The following is a 13576-nucleotide window of genomic DNA, read 5'->3' on the forward strand; positions in this document are numbered from 1 at the left end:
TAGAGGTTATGGTTGTGTTTGTAGGTTACAATACTTTTTTTTATGCCATTTGACTGGATTGAGGGGGGTGTAGTATACTGTACATGTGGCAGGGAGAGTTAGACACTGCTAACTGTCAACCACACCAGATTCTGTCAAAAGGGGTGGAGCTTCCTCGCCAACCGCCCACCCACCCCGAGGAGACTGAGGAGGAGCTCACAGAGACACAGGAGATGCAGGAGGAGGGGGCGGAGTCTGAGTGTCTGGGGGAGGGGTGTCCTCAGGAGCAGAGGCTCCAGAAGGAAGAGTCGGGGGAGACGTCGCCCCCCTCAGAACGCCTGCTGACCCCCCTGAAGGGCGAGAGCACAGAGAGCGACCTGGAGGAAGAGGATGATGAAGACGAGGCCATCGAGCTGAGGGAGTGTGATGAGGAGGGCGTACCTTACGGCCAAGTAAATACTGAATTTTTAAAAAAGACATTTTGCATTTTAATCTTACTTTGATAGAGAGATAAAAAAACATGTATTGCCCTGCAAGTTTAACACTAAGATGACTTTCTGTAAGAAAGTCAGAGAGCCAATAGGAGGTACAAATTGTTTATTTATAAACCATGAGTTTTGTCTTTCCTTGTACTATGATTGATTAATTCTGCTGGAATCAAATCAAAGTTTATTGGTGTTATAGCGGGTGCAATGAAATGCTTGTTACTTGCTCCTAACAGTGCAGCAAGAATATTCAGACCCCATTCGTTGTTGACCTTCCCAAATCTGTTCCGGTGATGTCTGTCTGATGACTAAACCTAGTGACTTGATTCATCATTGTACCTCTTATAATGGGCCATTTTATGACTTAATGGCAAGAAACTGTCTAGAATGACCAATCACTCCAGGGAGGGGTGTAGATTGCAGAAATGACCTACCAAAAGATCAGTAGCAAAGGCTATGCAGTTGAAAAGGTAGGAACGTCATCATTAGCGATGTGGCTACATAGATTGGCGTTGACACCCAGTTCGAGTGGTGGATTGAGTTTTGCGGGGGCCTGGTGATTTAGAAAAGGGTATCCCCTCTTGGAGGGCAGATTGGCTGTGCTGTGCGAGGCATCATCATCATGGCTCCCTACAGAAGAACGAGAGCCTTAATTCCCACCCACCTGTGAGTCATCCATTGCACTTAGCAGGAAATAAAGGAACAAGCTTTGGAGAATGAATCGCCTGCAGTTCTTTCACAAATTACCAAGAGGATAAGTGGCTCCAGTTAAACAAAAGTTGCGAAAGGGCCAGTGGACGATTAAAAAAAAAAAAAAAAGATATATATATATAAATATAAATGAATTACTACAGGTAATTAAGATGGATTGAATTTGGATTTAGCGGTCATTGGCCGAGACGGACTCAGTAGTTGATGACATGCACTTGGATCCTCATCAGAGCCTCATACTCTTTTGAGGACCTAAACATTACAATATAATACAGTAAACGGCCAGTTGGCTATGTTGCTGTTGGTTGTCATATTTGTCTCTAAATTATGGTCATTGACAGCAATTAATACATAACGTTAAAAAGAGGCGAAAAATAATGGAAATGTTTTGTGGTCACGTTCCTCTAAGAAATGCTGTTTGTGCGTTGGAGGGAGGAAGAACCAATGCAAAAATATCAGAGGAGAGAAAAGCATCAGAGGAGATTATAAAATAAACCTCTCCTACTCCCCCTCTCTTCACCACACACCATTGACAAAAACCACCCACTATCAGAGGAGGGCTAGAAAATGGGGGCCATAGCATGGGTGTAGCAGTCATTCTGGGCTGTTTGTCTTCCCTCCCCCCTCTGACTGCGCTGTGGTGCCAAATGGATCTGACCCCTCCCCTTCCCTTGCTGCTTTTTCTCATTTCAGTGAATGGACTCATCTGTGACTCATCTCTCCTTGGTGAATCATTCCCCTCTCCCGCCCACCCCCGCCCTTCTCTCCCCCTCTCTTCACCATGCCAGCCCTTTTTCTCCCCCCTTTTCCCCCTGCACTTTACACCAATTCACCACCCACTAGGGAGGTAGGCTGCTGCAGTACTATTTCTTTTGTGATGGGCTAGGGGGGTAGGAGTTTAGGGTATGGGGGCCATAGGGAGGGAGCATGGGTGTATGCAGTCATTCTGTAGAGACGACATCCTCAAAAACCTATTTTGGCATTTGAGTCAGTGACACGGAACCCCCCCCTACACACACAGCCTCCCTGCTGAACTTTTTTCCCCTCTGACTCTGCTCTACTTGTCTGCTGTGGTGCCTTGAATACAAATGGATCTGAGCCGCCCTCTACAATGGAAAGACATGGGAAGCGAAAAGACAGTGACAGAGACTCAAAAGAGCCTGCATTACCTTAGGATCTCTCATTGAAAAAGGAGTTAGCAAGGTGTGGGCCTGCCGGACCTGTGTGTGTGTGCGCCCGCGAGTGTAAACTCAGCTCCCATCTCAAGGTCTTGAAACAAACCGTCTGCATTTAAAAAAAAAAAGATACATGTGAACCTTGTCATTTGATCTCTGTTAGAAGGAGCATCTATTGCGTTAGATTTTTCATAGAGCTCACACAGCTCCTGTCTGGATGTGTAGTGCTTCTCCCATTGACAGAAAGCAGAGCCCCGTTAGCTCAGCCACTGTTTACAGCTGGGGAATTGTCAGAGTAGTCTTTTGGCTGTTGGGAAGGCTCGGTCCTTGTCCTGCCCTGCCTTTTGAGGCTCGTATGGGGATAAGTGTTTGCCTTTGGGTTTCTACCCAGGGCCCATGTTTAGTCTATACAGGCTTAATTTAGCTCCACCTCCCTCCCATTTTCCCCTTGTTCCATTGGCCTGAGGTGGTATTGTGAAATGTCACTTCTCTCTCAAGGTTGCAGTATTTCTGATGTAAACAATGAAAGCCACAGAGCTGATTTGATATAGTAAGTCCATTCCCTCACACTGAAGTCCAGTCAGTGTCTCATGATGAGACATTATTCAAATCTTTAGTTGGTATTCAAAATGTCTCTCTTTGTTATTTTGTCCACAATTTTTTTCTGACCAGCATCACCTGCAACAGCTCAATGTGTTCCAGGCATCCCTGTCCATTTCGGGCATGCCCCACAGACCTCTGGGAAGGGCCCAGTCCTCCCCTGCCACTGCCAGCGTCAAGGGGGCTCCCATGGGTGAGGTCCCCATCAAGCACCTCTTCACTACAGGTACGCTTCTTTTGGAACAGATGACATACAAAGTGAGACGATCAGGACCTATTGAACAATATGAAAGAAGCTGTCTCAACTTAGTTGTCTATCTGAATCGCTGTATTTGTTTTTGTCATAGTGGTAGATAGTAGAGCTTTAGCAATAAATCCCTATTAGTTAAACACTAACGAAAGCCATTGGCCTTTAGAGATAAGACACTTTCAGAAAACAAACACTTCCCTAGCCAGTCCATGGTCGAATGGCCCTGCAGAATAGGATGTGTTGACTAAGTCAATGGTTCCCAAACTGTGGGGTGTGGCGAGGGGTCGGCAGGAACTCAGTCCGGCTTTCAACTTACGCTTGAAAGTTGTAATAGTAGATTGCACAAGGTGCAATTTCAAAATTGGGTAGTGTATCATCAGTTCCTCTTGTCATGTCAGTCATTACATACCTTAGAGAGCTATTCATAACTTGTCAGAAATGTCCAGATCAGCTAATGTTTTATTTAGTTTTTTTAGCCCATAGATATTGTTGTACTTTTTTTAGTCACTCTACTACCACGAATACACATTAGGAATGTATAGAATTGCTTTAAAACTGAAATTGTCTTTGCAACCAATAACAAAATGTGTAGAATTGCAGGAAATAAGCTTTAAATAGATGTGGTTGGGGGTGTGGGATGTTTCCTAATGCTGGAAGGGGGCCCCCCTGAGTGAAAAAGTTTAGGAACCCCTGTACTAAGTGATGAGTCCAATAAGGGCTGCCTGGGTGTAATTATTTCAGCAGAGAAAATAATAGCAAGAGCCTACAGGGTTGGATCTGATGAAAACCTTGATGGCAGGATGACATGGAGCCACCCTCCACCCTAGAATAATTAACATCTCCAAAGGTCCTAACATGAAAAAATAAAATTGAGATGATGATCTTATGCTCTGACCTGCTGGGTAATGGGGTCACCATTTTGTTCTGAGAGAGAAGTTAGAGAGGTTGTCCTGTGCTTGGTCTTCTTCCTACCCTGCCTTGAAAAGCTACATTTCTTATTTTTCTTTCCCTTCTTTCTTTCCATCTTTCTCTTGCACTCTTTCTCTCTCCCTCCTCTCTTTTTCTCTCTGCCTCTCCTATCATCTCCTTCTCAGGGTTGGTGTACGACACCTTTATGCTGAAGCACCAGTGTATGTGTGGGAACACCCACATCCACCCAGAACACGCCGGCCGCATCCAGAGTGTGTGGTCCCGGCTGCAGGAGACTGGGCTCCTGGGCCGCTGTGAGGTGAGGACCCCCTGCAGACTACAGCTAGTATAGCGACCAGCTCCGTTCCTTATTTCCAAGATAATTTCTTCTCAGTAACTTAAACAAGCGAGTGGAGCAAGCTATGTGGAGATGAGAATGAGCTTTATCCATTATTAGTTCAAGTTCATTTTAAAAATCACTTCCCAATTATCAATACAACATAACCCTGAATGAAATTGATGTATTGTGTGCTACGTGTGTTTTTCTTTACTGTGTACAGAGGATTCGGGGGAGGAAGGCCACGTTGGATGAGATCCAGACTGTGCATTCAGAATACCACACCCTGCTGTATGGCACCAGTCCCCTCAACAGACAGAAACTAGACAGCAAGAAGCTCTTAGGTGCCTAACCTCATCTCATGTCTTTACGCCTCTTGTGTGTGAGAATCCATGCATGTGTGTTTCCCTAGCCATTTTGCTCGAATGATGGAAACAATATTTGCCCCAAGCATCCTTGAAAGTAGTTACTTCCCCTCTCCTCTCCATCCACCCACACACACACTCACACGCAGTCAGGTGGATTGTTTGAAGGCTCAGCTCCCTGACAGGCGCAGGAGGGTATTTTTAAACCTGCTTGTCGAGGGGAAAGGGCCCCAGACGCCCGTCCACCCCCGTCTGAGTGACTCATAGCTAGGCTGGGTCTCATAGAAGAGGGGGTGACTGGATCAGCTGCACTGCAGTGACTGAGCCGTCGACTACACACACACACACACACACACACACACACACACACACACACACACACACTTCAAAGTGAGTTCACTCTGTGGTGCTGAGCAGAACTGGACTTGCAGACATAAACTAAACTAAACCGTTCATTCGGGAAGTATTCAGACCCCTTTGACTTATTCCACATTATGCTATGTCATAGCCGTAATCTAAAATGGATTTGAAAAGCTTTTCCTCAATCTACACACAATACTCCATAATGACAAAGCGAAAATGTATTTTATTTTAATTTTTGCAAAAAAGGATACCTTATTTACATAAGTATTCAGAGCCTTTGCTATGAAACTCAATTTAGCTCAGGAACAACCTGTTTCCATTGATCATCCTTGAGATGTTTCTACAACTTGATTGGAGTCCACCTGTGGTAAATTTAATTGATTGGACATGATTTGGAAATATATAACGTCCCATAGTTGACAGTGCACGTCAGCAAAAACCTAGCCATGAGGTTGAAGGAATTGTCCGTAGAGCTCAGAGACAGGATTGTGTCAAAGCACACATCTGGGGAAGGGTACCAAAAAATGTCTGCAGCACTGAAGGTCCCCAAGAACAGTGGCCAGCATCATTCTTAATGGAAGAAGTTTGGAACCACTAAGACTCTGAGCTGGCTGCCCAGCGAAACTGAGCAATTGGCGGAGAAGGGCCTTGGTCAGGGTGGTGACCAAGAACCCGATGGTCACTCTGACAGAGCTCCAGATTTTCTCTGTGGAGATGGGAGCACCTTCCAGAAGGACAACCATCTCTGCAGCACTCCACCAATCAGGCCTTAATTGTAGAGTGGCCAGACAGAAACCACATGATGAAGGATGAATGGAGTGAAGTACAGAGATCCTTGGTGACAACCTGCTCAGGATCTCACTGGGGTGATGGTTAACCTTCCAACAGGACAATGACCCTAAGCACACAGCCAAGACAACGCAGCAGTGGCTTTGGGACAAGTCTCTGAATGTACTTGAGGGTCCCAGCCAGAGCCTGGACTTGAACTCAATCGAACATCTCTGGAGAGACCTGAAAATAGCTGTGCAGTGACGCTCCCCATCCAACCTGACAGAGTTTGAGAGGATCTGCAGAGAAGAGTGGGAGAAACTCCCCAAATACAGGTGTGCCAAGCTTGTAGCGTTATACTCAAGGCTGTAATCGTTGCCAAAGGTGCTTCAACTAAGTAAAGGGTTTGAATACTTACGTAAATGTGGTATTTCTGTTTTTTAGGATCTGCAGAGAAGAGTGGGAGAAACTCCCCAAATACAGGTGTGCCAAGCTTGTAGCGTTATACTCAAGGCTGTAATCGTTGCCAAAGGTGCTTCAACTAAGTAAAGGGTTTGAATACTTACGTAAATGTGGTATTTCTGTTTTTTTAAAATCTATTTTCACAAATGTCAAACTATTTTTGCTTTGTCATTATGGGGTATTGTGTGTAGCATGATAAAGGGGAAAAAAAAAAATTCATCAATTTTAGAATTAAGGCTTTAACAAAATTTTGAAAAAGTCTAGGGGTCTGAATACTTTCCAAATGCACCGTATCCCGAGCATCTTGGGAAAAGAACTCTGCCAGGAAGGCTAAAAGGTGTGTGTGATACAATGTTGAAATATGGCTAAATAGTGTTTAACTTATTTAAACTACAATCTAACCTTTGCTCCCTGTCCCCATTGGCTCCTTAAGGTCCAATCAGTCAGAAGATGTATGCTGTGTTGCCCTGTGGAGGCATTGGGGTGAGTCATCTATCCATCCATTTAGAATGGAGTTACATTGACATTTTAGTTAGAGGTTGAGATTGGATAATAATACAGTTTCAGAAAATGTCATGCAGTTTAATTGTAGGATATTCATTCAACATAAGCAGCACAAAGCTGAGCATTACATCACCTACAGCAGTGTCATGTTATCAGTGTTAAAAGAACAGTAGCAGGGTGGGGATGAGTGTTCTCTATTGCCCTCTGCAGGTGGACAGTGACACTGTGTGGAACGAGATGCACTCCTCGGGCGCTGTCAGAATGGCTGTTGGCTGCGTCATCGAGCTGGCTTTCAAAGTGGCCGCCGGGGAACTGAAGGTAACATTACCAGCCTCTCTCCGTTCCACTACTGTTTGATTGAAAGTTGTCAGGGGCAACCTTGCACCTTAATTTAAAATGAACAATATGTAATAATCATGTAATATACCCTGTGGGTTTGTTCATGGGTGGACACAATAGTACCCTGATCAATAAGCACTTAGTCACTTGATTTTGTTGATTGATAGGCCCTACAACATTTTCTCATGAACTGTTTCTCTCTCTCCTCTCTGTTCCAGAACGGCTTTGCCGTGGTGCGTCCACCAGGCCATCACGCTGAGGAATCCACTGCCATGTGAGTACACCCAGGGTATCATGGGTAGAGCCGGGGCGGGGGAGTGGCTAGGGGGCTTCAAAGGAGTTGGTTGAAGTTCCATAGAGAAATGACGTGTGCGATGGTTGATACAATAATTGGTAAACGCGTCCATTTTGAGTAACTACTGGGCAGTGCCCTTAAACATTCTCCCTGTTTCTGCTGATAAAATATATTTTTTGGTCTGTGTGTCTGTCATTGTCTGCAGGGGCTTCTGCTTCTTCAACTCAGTGGCCATCACAGCCAAGCTGCTGCAGCAGAAACTAGGAGTGAGCAAGGTCCTCATCGTGGACTGGGTGAGTGGGAAGTATGTTGTTAGCGAGGCCCTATATGTGCTAGTGTTGTCATGATACCAAAATATATATATACCATTATGTGATCAATGCAGGTCATGTATTATTGTTCACATATCCATTCTCTGTGTCCAGGACATTCACCATGGTAACGGGACACAGCAGGCTTTTTACAACGACCCCAATGTACTTTACGTTTCCATGCATCGCTACGACGATGGAAACTTCTTCCCCGGCAGTGGGGCTCCTGAAGAGGTGGGGGTTGGACCTGGTGTTGGCTTCAACACAAACATCGCTTGGACAGGGGGCGTAGAACCGCCCATGGGTGACGTGGAGTACCTGACTGCCTTCAGGTGAACAGACGGTTGTTGGTCATTAGCTGAACGAGGAGCAACATTGGCACTGATCTTTCATTCATATGAACAGGCTCTGCTTATTTAGCGATTTCCACACTGCTTAGTTCTTGCAGATGATCTGGAAACGTAAGAAAATAAAATGTTGTTTTCCATCTTGTCTGTTATACAGGACGGTGGTGATGCCCATAGCCAACGAGTTCTCCCCTGACGTGGTCCTAGTGTCTGCTGGGTTTGATGCCGTGGAGGGTCACCAGTCCCCTCTGGGAGGATACAACGTCACTGCTAAATGTAAGTTGAACATTACTCTTTACGTGTCAGTTTTTCTGCCAAGCCTTTTCCATAGTGTATGCATTTATAAGAGGGTCCTCTAGCTAATTGTATATACACTACTACCCCCTGCTGGAAGAATAGTACTTAACCACTAGAAGAAACGCCAAGAGGCTCCATAGGAATATTGAAGTACCTGAATTATTTCCTATCATATGGGGCCTTTACTTCATAAACCTGCACAAAACTAAAATTCCTGTGCAGACCTGTCCTATTTACATCAATTCATGATTTACACAGAAGATTATACTCAGTACAGTGTTGAACCATCCTCAGGTTTCGGCCACCTCACCAAGCAGCTGATGAAGCTGGCGGGGGGACGTGTGGTCCTGGCGCTGGAAGGAGGTCACGCCCTCACGGCCATCTGTGATGCCTCAGAGTCCTGTGTGGCGGCCCTGCTCGGCGATGAGGTATGACATCATCTGCTATAGGAGGGGACAGTGCCGTGATGTCACATGCACTACATGTCATTTGGTAAAGATGGATGTAATTGTTCAGAGAGGAAGTTATTTGTTTTTACATCCCAATCTCTCTCTCTCACACTGTTTCTCTGTCAGTTGGACCCCCTGCCACAGGCTGTCCTGCAACAGAAGCCCTGTCCAAAAGCTGCTGCCTCTCTGGAGAGGGTTATCGAGATACAGAGTGCGTTAGTTCGCTAAAATCAAAATGATCATTGTGTTTTACCTGCACATATGCACTTAGTTGTGTTTGCGTCGTGTGTATCACGTCACCCTTAAAACTGACACGACTCCTTCTCTCCCTGCAGGTAAACACTGGAGCTCTCTCCAAAGGTTGGCTCCCACGGTGGGCCAGTCCTTAATGGATGCCCAGCGGAGAGAGAAGGACGAGGCCGACACGGTCACCGCCATGGCATCGCTTACCGTGGATACTGAGCAGGCCGCCGCTTCCACCGTCTCCACGGAGACCAGCAGGTAAACACCTGCACCATTCACTCTTTTGGGGATTTTATGTGGTTTTGGAATGGCTTTTTTTAAAGACATCAGATTCATTCATAGGGCTGTGGGCCTGAAGTTCCACTGAGACTTAAGGTGTAGACTTATCATATACGTTTTGACCAACCTTCGTTGGTAGGGGCTTTTATTTTGGCATGACTAAGAGGCTAATGTCTATGTCGTGCTGTTTCCTATTTGGTGTACCTGCAGGTCTACAGAAGAGCCAATGGAAGAAGAGCCCGTCTTGTAGGAGGAAACAGTTGTCACGACACCTTTGTCTCCACATCCTTCGGCACTAGCCTTCTCCTGTCATCCTCTCCTCTTTCCAGCCCTCGCCTCACCTCTTTCCATTTTCTGAGGATTGATGGACTTGTGCTAGCCTCCCTTTCCAACTCACTGAGGTGAGTTTGTTAAAGTGTGTGTGGGAGAGGAGAGGCATAACACACACACACACACACTGACCTAAAGGGGGCAGCGGCGGATATGCGTGATTGGTGGAGAAGCAGGAAGAGGCGGGACCTTTTGAGGAGCCTGTGTGTCTTGCTTTTTTTCTTTCAATCTTTTTTGTAAGCAGAAGGCAGTGGATCCAGGGGGGTACCTCGGCTCTGGGGCCCGAGAAGCTTTGTACATTTCTTGTCATACTTTATACTTTTCAGGAACATTAGAACTGAAAAAGCCAACAAGCAGCAAAAATATTTCAACAGCCACAAATCCACTCAAACACACCCGCATTATATTATACACACTAAGTTCCCAACAGCGGAACAACAATGGGGTTGTATCAATGAATAAGCTCTTCCTTTCAGAGCATGCGTACCTCTGTTCCTATTTTGTCTGTCGTTTGGTATTCTCATGCATCTATTCAATAATCTGTTCAAAGAAGCACACAAACATATGTATATTTGCATATATATATATCTATATATATATATATTCCTTTCACTGTATCCGATATCAGCTGTGGTTGTGGAGTGGAGGTCGAGCTGTGGATCCTGCCGTGGGGGACTTACTGGCTGAAGGAGACATCTCTCCAATTCAGTCTTTTCTTTTTTTTCTTCAGGAAGCCTCAGCTCCCTCCACTTTGTATGGGACAGAATGCATTTTGAGGTGGTTTTTACCCTTCTACTTTGTTTGGACTATCAAAAAAGGACACATACATACCCACAATCAAATTTACCGCTTGGTGCAATGAAAGCCCACGGATTGGACGAGGAAGGATTTTTGTGGAATAATACTTGGATTATGAACTTTTTGTCTCACGCTTGCTGCCGCGACTGGGAGACTTGTGGTGGTCATGAGACTGGAGAAAGACGTTTTAGAAGAACTTGGTGCCTTTATATTAAATATCCCTGTTAACACCAACTACACCACCACTTAGCAGAACACAGGACAGAAAGACAAATCCACACACTTGTTACTCTCATGTCTGTTTTGTTTGTATATTTGTTTGCTTGTTTCTTTCAAAATGCCTTAATTTCCTCCAGAGAATGCACCATTTTAGCCATCTCTGCAGAGATGGGATTCTAATCCTATGTCCTCTCTCTTTCCTCTTTCTGGGTTTGTGTAATACTCTAGGTCAAAGGTCAGTGTGGCCTTAACTGATATTTTTTGTTTTGCGTCCTTTATCAATTCCGACCTGTAAAAATGCGGCTGACTGTATGATTGTGAGGAAATTTAAACGCTACAACGACCAACTTTTTGCCATGTCACTTCCTGTCACTTGTAAATACTGCATCCTGTCCTGCTCTGGCAAACCCCTCAACCTGAGACGGTTCAATAACGAACTCATTGTTTTTCCATTTATTTAGAGAGGAAGGACTGAACTTGGTCACTTTTTTAAACAAACGTTTTATTTTGTAAAAAAAATCAAGTATAAGATGTATATGAATAATGACAATAACAGTGTTAATCCAATCAAATTGGATATGAATATTATATTTGAGAAGAGTTTAAAAAAATAATAATAATGTATGCTAAAGCCACCTTAAGCACACAATCGTACTGGTTTTGCAATCAATGTTTTGTCCTAAGTGCCATTTTGTTTTTTCCACACAAAAAAAAGAGACAACAGAAATTGTGATATGGGGTGGATCTCATTTGGCAAATAATCATGAGCAAGCACCACTTTAGATGTTTACACTGCAATACCCCAATCCCTCAACTGTTGCCCACTTGTCAGCTGCCATAAACCCTTTGTTTGACTTAGTGTCCAGGTGCTGTGTTATCTGGCCTCCATCAATATTTATATTTCTCAATCAATGAAAAGTGTTTTCACTTGACACCTATATGATCACACAAATTAAATATATATATTTACAGTGGGAATTAGCACAATCATCATGCTTGAGGAATTCATACAAATCAAGTATATCTACTAGAGAATGGTAACCGACACCTCCCTTAAAGACATGCTCTGGAACTTTGGCGACTACTAAGTCTTTTTTTTTTTTTTTTTAAACCTCTCGCTTTCGGCTGGATGTGTCAATGTGTCGTTCATACATGCATAATCTATGAGCAGAATTACGGTCTTACCTCAATTAGCTACGCAATCCCTAGTTTAAAAGCCACTGTTTTTTTGGATGCTGTGGCATTTTCCTTATTTTCCCCCACCGAGGCCAGCCCTCTAGCAATTTGAGTAAAACCAATGAGCTTCTGCCCCTTGCCAGCTAGCGAAATGTACATGATACATCAACAGCAGAGAAAGAGGGAGATCTAGGACATGGTGCACGTATGTCACGTAATACACAATTGTTGGGGCCCACTTTTTGCTCGTAACCACAACTTTCAGAACTACCGGCTAAAAAGTATACAAAAGTACCACTTTCACCAGCATACTCAGAAGATAATGTGTGCTGCAGAGTGCTGGTCTACATTGATCATTTAGTTTTATTTAAAGCAATGTAACAAAACACTGACCAAGTATTCTGCATCTCATTTGTCCTCCTTTATTGAGGATCATTACGTAATAGGATATTTCTGTAGAGTTGTTCCCTCTAATCATATAGTCAATTCTCTACCGGTCCACTCACCATCGTAAGGTACTTTTGTCCCTTTGTCACACAACTGTATATTGAACTTATCTACATACTGTAATAACTATACAGTGACGATGTTTTCATAAACGTTAAAGGGGTGTCAACGTGTAACTCCCTCACTAGTTACCCTTCTTCATATGGAACACAAAGGGCTAGCTTAGTTCAATCCAAAATGTACGTTTTTTTTTAGAGGTTTTCAGCCCTGTCATTTGAAGTCAATATGACTCCATGTCCATCTCAAGTAGATCAAACTTTATGCTGCAATCCCAAATGAATGGGAAGGTTGGACACTGGCACTGTCTAAAATGGTGAAATCAGATATGCTTGAATCCCAAATAAATGGGAAGATTATCTGATTTCACCATTTTAGACAGCGCCAGTGTCCAACCTTCCCATTCATTTGGGATTGGAGCATACTGTGCATTCTGGAAGTATTCAGACCCCTTGACTTTTTCCACATTGTTACGTTACAGCCTTATTCTAAAATGTATTTAAAAACAAATTCCCACCAATCTACACACAATGCCCCATAATGACCAAGCAAAAACTGTTTTTTAGAATTTTTGCATATGTATCTAAGATTTAAAAACAAACAACAATAAAAAACACATGTATTCAGACATTTTGCTATGAGACTTGAAATTGAGCTCTGGTGAATCCTGTTTCCATTGATCATCCTTGAGATGTTTCTACAACTTGATTGGAGTCCACCTGTGGCAAATTTAATTGATTGGACATGATTTGGAAAGGCACACACCTGTATATATAAGGTCCCACAGTTGACAGTGTATGTCAAAACAAAAACCAAGCCATGATGTCGAAGGAGTTGTCCGTAGAGCTCAGAGACAGGATTGTGTCGGTACAGATTTGGGGAAGGGTACCAAAAAATGTCTGCAGCATTGAAGGTCCCCAAGCACACAGTGGCCTCCATCATTCTTTTTAAATGGAAGATGTTTGGAACCACCAAGACTCTTTCTAGAGCTTGCCACCCAGCCAAACTGAGCAAATGGGGGAGAAGGGCCTTGGTCGGTAATAGTTACTCTGACAGAACTCCAGAGTTCCTCTGTGGAGAT

General features: G+C 44.0%; 1 protein-coding gene across 6 annotated transcripts in view; it reads left to right on the forward strand.

The window, feature by feature from the left end:
- Nucleotides 1-13576, forward strand: part of LOC118384575 (histone deacetylase 5-like) — a 90867-nt gene that overhangs the window by 74906 nt on the left and 2385 nt on the right. For 4 of the 6 annotated variants that reach the window (XM_052518838.1, XM_035771210.2, XM_052518837.1 and 1 more), the window contains 14 exons: nucleotides 129-431; nucleotides 3023-3176; nucleotides 4295-4428; nucleotides 4670-4790; nucleotides 6838-6887; nucleotides 7119-7226; nucleotides 7466-7521; nucleotides 7748-7835; nucleotides 7968-8185; nucleotides 8358-8476; nucleotides 8792-8925; nucleotides 9073-9157; nucleotides 9282-9447; nucleotides 9679-13576. The exon at nucleotides 9679-13576 is cut by the window's right edge and continues 2385 nt beyond it. In XM_052518838.1, coding sequence (XP_052374798.1) covers nucleotides 129-431; nucleotides 3023-3176; nucleotides 4295-4428; nucleotides 4670-4790; nucleotides 6838-6887; nucleotides 7119-7226; nucleotides 7466-7521; nucleotides 7748-7835; nucleotides 7968-8185; nucleotides 8358-8476; nucleotides 8792-8925; nucleotides 9073-9157; nucleotides 9282-9447; nucleotides 9679-9718 — 1776 coding nt within the window. In that variant the 3' untranslated portion in view covers nucleotides 9719-13576. The remainder of the gene's footprint in view (nucleotides 1-128; nucleotides 432-3022; nucleotides 3177-4294; nucleotides 4429-4669; nucleotides 4791-6837; nucleotides 6888-7118; nucleotides 7227-7465; nucleotides 7522-7747; nucleotides 7836-7967; nucleotides 8186-8357; nucleotides 8477-8791; nucleotides 8926-9072; nucleotides 9158-9281; nucleotides 9448-9678) is intronic. The other 2 variants (XM_052518835.1, XM_052518836.1) reach the window with 2 other exon arrangements.

This window comes from Oncorhynchus keta, chromosome 5 (assembly GCF_023373465.1).
Source record: "Oncorhynchus keta strain PuntledgeMale-10-30-2019 chromosome 5, Oket_V2, whole genome shotgun sequence".
Classification (NCBI taxonomy): Eukaryota; Metazoa; Chordata; class Actinopteri; order Salmoniformes; family Salmonidae; genus Oncorhynchus; species Oncorhynchus keta.